This window comes from Sebastes umbrosus, chromosome 6 (genome assembly GCF_015220745.1).
Source record: "Sebastes umbrosus isolate fSebUmb1 chromosome 6, fSebUmb1.pri, whole genome shotgun sequence".
Lineage (NCBI taxonomy): Eukaryota > Metazoa > Chordata > Actinopteri > Perciformes > Sebastidae > Sebastes > Sebastes umbrosus.
In genome coordinates this window covers 30,405,390-30,415,839 of record NC_051274.1, presented here as the reverse complement: position 1 = coordinate 30,415,839, position 10,450 = coordinate 30,405,390, and the positions used below count along the sequence as shown (strand labels likewise).

Below are 10,450 nucleotides of genomic sequence, written 5' to 3'. Positions count from 1 at the left end.
TAAATTTATTCTCATTTTATTATGAGAATAAAGTCATAATATTATTCTCATTTTATTATGAGAATAAAGTCATAATATTATGAGAATAAAAGTCAACTTTACGAGAAAGAAGTCTGAATATTACAAGAATAAAGTCATAAGTTTAAGAGAAAAAAGTCGGAATATTATGAGAATAAAGTCATATGAGAATAATTTCATAATATTACGAGAATAAAGTCATAATATTATTCTCATTTTATTATGAGAATAAAGTCATAATATTACAAGAATAAAGTCATAATATTATTCTCATTTTATTATGAGAATAAAGTCATAATATTACAAGAAAAAAGTCTTAATATTATGAGGATAATGTAATAATATTACGAGAATAAAGTTATAATATTACGAGAATAAGGTCATTATATTACGAGAATAAAGTCAGAATATTACGAGGATAAAGTCATAATATTACGAGAAAAAAGTCGTTATATAAAATATAAAATAAAATAATAAATAAATCAATAACACTGGATGTATGTAATCATATTTGCTACAATCTCGCCTACTGCTGCTTTAATTAATTAGTCAATTAAATGTAAAAAGATCAGTGAAAATAAAATACCCATCACAATTTCACAAAGCTCAAGGTGATGTTATCAAATTGCTTATTTTGTCTGACCAATCCTGAAGTATTATCAGTGATGGATCAAGCCCTGATACTTTCACATCTGACTCACCAACAGACCGATCACTTGACTGGACTGATGAGGGTCAGGAGGTTCATTTGAAGGCTTGTGTGTGTGTGTGTGTGTGTGTGTCAGCTGATCATTATGCCTGATAGACGCAGCATGTCTGCCACCTAGTGAGTGTCAAACTGTACGGCATGCCACCTTCTTTGCTGAATCAGCACAAATTAATTAAACTCAGGTTTCAGCTCTTCAACGCTTGAGAAACAGGAATTGGGCATGTCTGATTACCGTCTACTTCTGTGTGTGAGAGGTGTACGATCTTATTCACTTGTCAGATAAAAACATTAGTATGAAACAAACAGGTGTAAAATCAGACACATAACAAGTCCAGTTCTTTCTTTTTAATGATGCCACAGCGTTTCATGTCCACGCAGTATCTTCCTGGACTGTAACAGGAATTCCAGTCTCATATATGTGACACTTTAATCAACACGGTGGTCGGTCAAGCTAGAAACTGTGAATCAAGCAAGGCGATATCAAAGTAGGAAATCATAATGATGGCAGTAAGAGCTCGTCTTATAACAAGGTGGAGGTAGAAGCCAGGCAAAAGCAAGAAAAATAATAATTAGTAACAGGTTAGCGATCAGTCAGTTGCTACTAACCACTAGCTAAGGTTATAAAATGTTTAGATCATTAGGTTTAAAGTACCTTGCTGGGGTTTGTTTTTCATTATTTAAACATTATAAACATTCAGGGAAAAGATCGGAAATTCTGCGTTATAAGTGTAACAGTTTTACATGTAAAATTCATAAAGATGCTCTAAATGGATACATCAACTACATTCAACATAATATTCAGCTGAATTTAGCCTTCAATAGCGAGAAAATGAGGCGCAACATAACATAAAAAAAAAGATGCAATAAAATTGCTTTCATCCATTACAAATAATCTCATAATGGCAACTGGATTCATGTTCCAATGAACTACTATTCAACATTAATTCGTTGTAACTACATATTTTTATGCATATTGCATGTTTTAGGATTAGACTGAAATTTTAATCATAAATGCATTTCAAGTATTTAATATTAGCTATTTTGTATTTCATACACTCAACAGCCCTGAGTTTTTTTGTTTTGTTGTTGTTTTTTTAAGAAAATGCTGATGGCAGAAATGATTTATGGTACAGAAATACAGTTGACAAAGTGATGCTTCATTCTGATTTATCACCAACAAGGCTGCACAGTCCACATCTAAAGTACCATTTGAGATAAGGGACACTTTGTTTTGGATACCTGGGTTTGAATATGTTAAAACATGCAAACTGAGTACCGATGAGAACAACATTTTTGACTGCTACAATTTCCTGTATTGATTTGACTGTGAACAAGCTTTAGTTCCTATCCTAAATATAAAAATCAATACTTGGCAAAAAAAAAAGGTGCAGTCAGTTTTGGAAATTTGTAATCTGCTGCATTTTTTCGTAACAATTAGTACCACAATGACTCATTCAATAACACTATATGTTAGACAGTTTTGAAATGAGGAAGCTGTGCAGTTACGATGGCCCGACTCGCCCCTCCACATCTGCAGGCGGCGGGTTGGCTGATTTGTGGAAAGGGGTTTCCTTGTAAATGAACCAGCAGTTGCCGCTCCACAGGATGAGGTTAAGAAAACCAAAAATCTGCCAAAGAATGAGACATAAGTCAAATATCCCAGGCTGTTTAAGGTTTAAAAGGTACAGTGTGTAGGATTTAGAGACATCTCGTGGTGTGGTTGCAGTTTGCATCCAACTGACTATTAGGGATGCTAATTTTGATTTTTTTTTCTAACTGAAAACTGACCCCTCATTAGCGGATTATTAACCGTTAAAAATCAACCAACGCACAAACAGGTTAAATCATCATTTATCACTAGCTGCAATGTATGAGCAAAACAGACAACTGAGTCCTCAGTTCACCCGTCCGGGAGAGTTACTGTAGCAGCCACAACGCTGCGTGTATTGTTCCAGTAAGTCTCCACCACGCTATCTAGTTTAGCTGCGAGGTTGTCAGCTGTGTGCCTGCCTGGCGTAACGATAGCGAGTGTCCAACAGACCGTGTGTGTGATTGTGCTACATTCACAGCTGTAGCGTTGCTGGTGGCTTCGTGCTCGCCGTTGTCACAGACCGTGTGTGTGTCGGCGGTCAGTGTGAGGTTGTCGGTGGCGATATAGCTGTGAACGTAGCAGTGCAGTGTGTGCAAAGTTTATTTGTCGGTGAATAAATGCTACAACACTCCTCCAAGCCAACTTCCTGTATCCTGCAACTCCGTCTCAGACTCCCTCAAGATGGGCTGTTAAGCTGGACCAGCTATTGTCCTTTAAGTGAGAAGCCGCTCCTCTGAGTTTTGCTCTGCTTTTTAGCTATTTTTTAATCTTTCTTTTAACCATTTAACCGATAACATTAATTGGTTAAAATCCTTAATGTCGGTTAAACGGTTAATTATTAACATCACTATGTAGATATGAAAGACTCATTCTAAGCTAACGAAAACACAACGATTCTTAGTTTCAGGTGATTATACACTAAAGAAAACATAGTTTCTGCTAATAGTACACCTCTAAATGTTACACACTGTTCCTTTAAGCAAGTCTGAAAAAGGCTAATTTGCGTACAACTTACCACAGAGGCGTTTAGTCGGCCCATGTGAGGCAGAGCACCTGGAGAGCACGTGTTTTTGGCGTCCTTGCAAACCTCAAGAAATTTGACAATGGTTTCAGGACTGGTGGCCCACTTCACATCAGACAAGCCTTTAGCCCAAGCAGAGGACGACGCCAACCACATGAAGGCCAAGGCCGCAGTCACCAACAGGTCCTTGGAGAAGAAAAATGATCAGTTCAATACCATTAAAGCCCCCCCCCCCCTCCAGCCAGTTTTACTTCCTGTTTCTGGTTAACGTTCTTTCTCAAACAGAGAATGGGGGTGTGGTTAATAGTCAGACGTATTTCATCACCATGGCAACCAGATTGCATCGTTTTTCAACCCAATTTAGATGAAATCAGCTCAGATAAAATTTACTGTTTATCAGACCACAAATGAGACAAGAATTATCTCAACACACCGACTCTCTCTCACTCGCTCTCTTCTTCACCGTCTCCTCCTGGAGAAAGCCGTCTGGCTGCTGCTGCACCGAGGAGCCGCACGCCGCCCACAGCGCACCGGAGGACGGATAGACATGTTGCCGAGGTCTAACGGGACTTTCCTCTTGTTTTCTTTCGGGCTGAAAGTTTTGCACTTCCCGTCATTCTGACCTGTTAGAGGCCCGCAAACCTCCGGTATCGGCTGCTTTCCATTAATTTATCTCCAGCAGGAGGAGATGGTAAAGAAGAGAGCAAGTGAGAGAGACAGTCAGGGTGTTGTGTCCATTCTGCCAGTTTTGCACACACAAAAGCCATTGTGCAAAAACACACTAAACAAAAGTGGAGGAAAATAAAAATAAAATGAAAAACCTCAGTTAGCTAATGCAACAAGCTGGGCTAGCTAACTACACCTGACTAGCCAACTAACTAGAAAGACAAACTGACTGCTCAGATGCAAACGAGCATGAGTGCTCCTGCAGCTTGGAGGATGACCTTTGACCTGCAGCTTCTACTATAGTCAGATGTCATATTCGCATTTTAACAACAACTTTCTTTTTTTTTTTTTTTTTTACTTTGAGCACAAAATTAAGTTATTTGTCAATTTTTTTTGGCAAACTTAGTCAGGAGATGACACAAATAAATATGAAATATCATAGAAATGTCAAAACACACTGGAGGGGGACTTTAAACCGACTCATGTTTATTAGCAGCTTGGGAACCACACCCTTCCCTCTGTTTCATTTACACAGCTCTGTTAAATGCACTCCTCTGACCTCCGGTTGGATTCCAGGATGAAGTGGACTCATTGAAATCCAGCAGCTGACGTCAGATGCAAAAAAAAAATTGACACACAAAGCAATATAAATACTGCCTGCAAAGATAAAACTACACGATAAAACTGCTCAAGTAAACACATGCAACACAAGATCTTGTAAGTCCACACCGTGTCATCTCAGTCCATTTCTATGCTATTTATACACGGAGAGGAGGACCTGGCTGAGCACAAGCATTCCCCAGAACAACTGCAAAACATGGAGAATCCAGACAAACATACCAGAGTGGGGCCACGATTAGATTCTCTGTAGAAATTCTGGTAGCCCAGGTAGAGGACGAGTGTGGCAGTGGTGTAGAGGAAGGCCAGCACTCCGATGCAGACGTAAAACTGAGCCGAGGATGCGTGATCTCCGGTCAGGTAGTACGGCGTGGTGGTGTCAGTTTGGTTGATTTTGCAGTCAGGAACATTATAAGGATTCTGCATCAACCTGTGTAAACACAGATATGTGTATTGTTAAATATGACAATCCTAAAAGTAAACACACTTTGCAGGAAACTGGTTCCTCACTGTGAAGGAGTGTGTTTGTGCAAAACACCTGAACGGGTAGCTAAAGTCTGCCTTTATTTCATGACTGGCGCTCCCGTGGCACACGACGTTGATGCTGGTTGTGCCGCTGTAACCTGCAGTCGTAGCGAAGGCAAATATGGAGAACACCTGCAGCCGCAGACACAAGATATGAGGAGACACATTAGCATGCAACTGCTGATCAAACTGTCACACACACACACTTCCCTTTATTATTATGCAACACGCTTTTGACAGGAAGTCCTCTTAATCACCGGATGCCAACAGCGTGAGTGGTGGTCACAGTTCACAGCACTTAAATTTAAAAGAACAAGGAATCCTTCCACTGGTCGTTGAAGTCGGTAGATTTAAAAACATCCAGGAGGACACAACAGGTTATGCAAAGTTAGGAGATCACATTTCCTTCTGTATTATCCAAACTATGATGAGTTTCTATTTTAGATGAAATGTCTGTTCAAAATCCAGAAATGTTTTGGTGCTCGGATGATGACAAACGGGGACTATTTAAGGATGGTTATATATTTTTTTGTATTATTTGTAATTCATACTGCTACTCTGGTTTCTGCCTTTGTCTTTTTCTTTATTTTCTAAATAATGGTGTCTTGTAAGCCTGTTTGGGCTGGGCATATTATTTATGCATGACACAATAATGATAAAATCAATATATATCGATATACTGAGATGAGTTAATTCTCGCGAAGTTCCACAATCCATTCCACAAGTGTAAATTTACCAAAAAAAAGCCTAACTTCTTTGTATTTATGAAAGAATTGGATCTATATCTGTCAACAATTTCTTCCTCACGAACCAAAAAAACAATGAAAACAATGAATGTATGCAATATCTTTAAAGTTTTTAAGTGAAATTATTGTCATACTCTCGTGTGTTCTTTTTTTTTTAATTTTATGTTGGTTTTGTTTCATTTCTGTTGTCCTTTTATGTTTGGCATAGCTCTTTGTTTATGTTTTCACTTAGCTTCTTCTGTTTGTAAATGATTTTAATGTTTTCTGCTGTTACTATGTATACTGTCATTTTGAAATAAAAATTAAAAATTAAAAAAAAGATATACTGAGATGTTTTATCTGATAGTGGAAGCACACAAAACAATACCAAACTACCTGCTTGTAGTCAAATGTAGTCAACTTTAGCTTCTACTAACCAAATAAAGTATTTTTCTATATAACAAGTTCCATAAAAGTGCTGTATTGAACATGCTGACACGCATTAGCTGTCAGTTTGTGCCACATAGCTTGTGTACATTTATACACATTTATGTATATATACTGTATATTTGTTTTATCGACTTGTCCTACCATTTTACCACTTCTATTATTATTATTGATATGTTCTGTGATGTTCTGTTTGAGCAGTTACCATATTTTTTTACTTTATTTATCTGCTTTTATTGTCTTGGGAAGCATTTTGTAACATCTGTTTTGAGAAGTGCTATATAAATAAATGTAATATTATTATTATTATTATACTGAGATGTTTTATCTGATAGTGGAAGCACACAAAACAATACCAAACTACCTGCTTGTAGTCAAATGTTGTCAACTTTAGCTTTTACTAACCACATAAAGTATTTTTCTATATAACAAGTTGCATAAAAGTGCTGTATTGAACATGCTGACACACATTAGCTGTCAGTTTGTGCCACATAGCTTGTGATTTACAGACATGTAGCTGATCTAGATACTGATATAGCTCTGCAGCCCCTGAACTAGCCTTTGCACTATCCCCTTTGCTGCTGTACACTACACATGTCCCCACTGCAAGACTAATAAAGGAATATCTGATCTGATCTTATCTTGACCTGCTTGTAATAGCTAATGGCTGAAAATGTAGTCAACCTTAGCTTTTACTAACCACATAAAGTATTTTTCTATATAACAAGTTGCATAAAAGTGCTGTATTGAACATGCACACACACATTAGCTGTCAGTTTGTGCAACATATCTTGTGTTTCACAGACATGTAGCTGATCTAGATCCTGATATAGCTGGACAGCCTGATTAGAAACGGTGTTGCAGCTCAAAGGATGAGAGTCAGAGCTCCTCCAGGCTGCTCTGGGTCACAAGACAACACGACATAATCAATTCTGTCAGCTATTTGTGCGACCAGAGATGGACAGCTCTTCATCTGGCAGCAGGCTGTGAGACACTCCCGCCATTGGGCCGTATGGTAACAACATGATTAAACTTTCTAACCCATTCCAGCAGACGGATGAAGGCCAGAGGTTCTTTCAGAGGTCCGAAGTCCAGACTGAATCCAGAAGTCAGAACTTTCTGGAAAGAAATAAACACACAATGTGACAGAGCTGAAGACAGATAGGTGTGTTCGGTATTCATAAAAAAAAAAAATAGAATGCGCCATTAACGGTTTTAACGGTTGATTGAGAGCTGTTACCTGGGCGACGGATTCCATCGTGTGATCAGAGATGAAGAACTGTTGGTTTAATCGATGATGTGTCTCTTTTCCTGGATGTTTAGCAGCTCTCTTTCTGTCTTTCTCTCTCTCGCTCTCTCTCTCTCTCTCTCTCTCGGTGTTCAGGCTTGTCAAACTTTTTCTCCAACTTCAGCGACTCTTAGTAGATAACGTGGTCAGTGACGTCATTACGTCGACCAGGAGCCAAACCCAAGTGAAGAGCGCTGCTCGGTGAGAACAGGTTCATAGTGGCCAAATGGTGTTACTACAACTATTTATTTTAAAGTAAATAAACTTCCCAGTACGAACACTTGAATAGCCATTATTTAAATCAATAGATCCTAAAAATTGTAAAATACACTAATAACCGAATACAGAGTTACATTTTTTTCAGATTTTTTTTCAAACATTTTTCTAAAGATTTTCTGAAATTTTTTTGCAGTTTCTGGGCTTTTTTCACTCGTTTGTCAGACATTTTTCTGACATTTTTCTGACATTGGTTGAAATTATTATGAACATTTTTGGACATTTTCTTGACTTTTTTACTTGAATTTTTTTAAACATTTTTCTGAAATTTTTTCAAACATTTTTCTGAAATCTTTTCAAACATTTTTCAGAAATTTTTTCAAACATTTTTCAGATTTTTTTTCAAACATTTTTCAGATTTTTTTTCAAAATTTTTCTGATTTTCTTTCAAACATTTTTCTGAAATTTTTTCAAACATTTTTCTGAAATTTTTTCAAACATTTTTCTGAAATTTTTCAAACATTTTTTTGAAATTTTTTTGCAGTTTCTGGGCTTTTTTCAGACGTTTGTCAGACATTTTTCGGACATTTTTCGAACATTTGTTGAAATTCTTATAAACATTTTTGGACACTTTCTTGACTTTTTTTTCTGACTTTTTTTCAAACATTTTTCTGACTTTATTTCAAAAATGTTCTGATTTATTTTTCAAAAATTTTCTGATTTTTTTTCAAACATTTTTCTGAAATTTTTTCAAACATTTTTCTGAAATATTTTCAAACATTTTTTTGAAATTCTTATGAACATTTTTGGAAATTTGCTTTACCTTTTTTTTCTGACTTTTTTTCAAACATTTTTCTGACTTTTTTTCAAAAAAAAATTCTGAAATGGTTTCAAACATTTTTCTGAAAATTTTTGAAACATATTTCTGAACTTTTTTCAAATATTTTTCTGAAATTTTTCAAACATTTTTTTGAAATTTTTTGCAGTTTCTGGGCTTTTTTCAGACGTTTGTCAGACATTTTTCGAACATTGGTTGAAATTCTTATGAACATTTTTGGACACTTTCTTGACTTTTTTTTCTGACTTTTTTTCAAACATTTTTCTGACTTTTTTTCAAAAAATTTCTGATTTTTTTTCAAAAACTCTGATTTTTTTTTCAAATATTTTCTGATTTTTTTTCAAAGATTTTCTGATTTTTTTTCAAAAAAAGTTCTAAAATTTTTCAAACATTTTTCTGAAATTTTTTCAAATATTTTTCAGATTTTTTTTCAAACATTTTTCAGATTTTTTTTCAAACATTTTTCTGAAATGTTTTCAAACGTTTTTCTGAAATTTTTTCAAACATTTTTCGGAAATCTTTTTGTAGTTTTTTGGGCTTTTTTCAGACCCTTTTTCAAACATTATTCTGAAATTTCTGGTCTTTTTTCAGGCGTTTGTCAGACATTTTTCGGACATTTTTCGGACATTGGTTGAAATTATTATGAACATTTTGGATGTGGATTATGGATATTTTTTGAGTTTTCTTTCAGACTTTTTAAAAAAAATTTCTGACTTTTTTTCAAACATTTGTCTGAAATTTTTTCAAATGTTTCTGATTTTTTTCAAACATTTTTCTGATTTTTTTCAAACATTTTTCTGACTTTTTTTCAAAAAATTTCTGATTTTTTTTCAAAAAAAATCTGATTTTCTTTTCAAAAATGTTCAGATTTTTTTTCAAAGATTTTCTGAAATTTTTTCAAAAAAAGTCCTAAAATATTTCAAACATTTTTCTGAATTTTTTTCAAATATTTTTCAAACATTTTTCAGATTTTTTTTCAAATATCTTTCTGACTTTTTTTCAAACATTTTTCTGACTTTTTTTCAAACGTTTTTCTGAAATTTTTTCTAACGTTTTTCTGAATTTTTTTGCAGTTTCTGGGCTTTTTCAGACGTTTGTCAGACAGTTTTCGGACATTGGTTGAAATTCTTATGAACATTTTTTGACATTTTCTTGACTTTTTTTTCTGACTTTTTCTTCAAAATTTTTCTGACTTTTTTTCAAACATTTTTCTTAAATTTGTTTTTACATTTGTCGAATATTTTTTTGCAGTTTCTGGGCTTTTTCCGATTTTTTTTGACATATTTGGAATTCTTTTGGGGGAAATTAGTCACACACTTTTCTGACAAATTTGGACATTTTTCGAACATTTATTTGGTCATTTGTTGACATTTTTTTCAACATTTTTGGACATTTTCTTCACTTTTTTCAGGCTTTTTTTTACCTTTTTCCGGACTGTTGTCAAACATTTTTTAGACTTTTTTTTCGTATTTGTCAGACATTTTTTTTACTTTTTCTTTGGATATTTGTTGAACATTTTTCGTACTTAAATATATATTATAACAAATAATATACATGAGTCAGTAATCAATCAGACACCAGGCTGTGGAGTGACAAAGTGTGTATTTATATTATCTTCCCCTCTCACACACATACACACACACACACACACACACACACACACACACACACACACACACACACACACACACACACACACACTCACTCACTCACACATACACATATCTTTAGTTACAGTTGGTGCTCAGTGTTGAGTAATAATAATAATAATAATAATAATAATATTAA

At 34.9% G+C, this 10,450-nt stretch overlaps 1 protein-coding gene across 1 annotated transcript; it reads right to left on the bottom strand.

Moving 5' to 3' along the window:
* Nucleotides 1-1,057: 1,057 nt before the first annotated feature.
* Nucleotides 1,058-7,774, bottom strand: sypl2b (synaptophysin-like 2b). The gene is made up of 6 exons (XM_037771501.1): nucleotides 7,561-7,774; nucleotides 7,362-7,439; nucleotides 5,162-5,280; nucleotides 4,846-5,053; nucleotides 3,334-3,525; nucleotides 1,058-2,355 (listed from the first exon to the last, which is right to left on the bottom strand). The coding sequence occupies exons 1-6, from the start codon at nucleotides 7,576-7,578 to the stop codon at nucleotides 2,230-2,232; spliced, it is 741 nt and encodes a 246-aa protein (XP_037627429.1). The 5' UTR covers nucleotides 7,579-7,774; the 3' UTR covers nucleotides 1,058-2,229.
* Nucleotides 7,775-10,450: the final 2,676 nt, after the last annotated feature.

Bases quoted from the DNA above. Each gene is read 5' to 3' on its own strand.
- sypl2b (XM_037771501.1), bottom strand. The intron at 5,054-5,161 runs GTGTTTTGCACA...GTGTTTACACAG, and splicing joins GACTTTAGCTACCCGTTCAG to GTTGATGCAGAATCCTTATA. The intron at 2,356-3,333 runs GTAAGTTGTACG...ATTCTTTGGCAG, and splicing joins GCCGACTAAACGCCTCTGTG to ATTTTTGGTTTTCTTAACCT.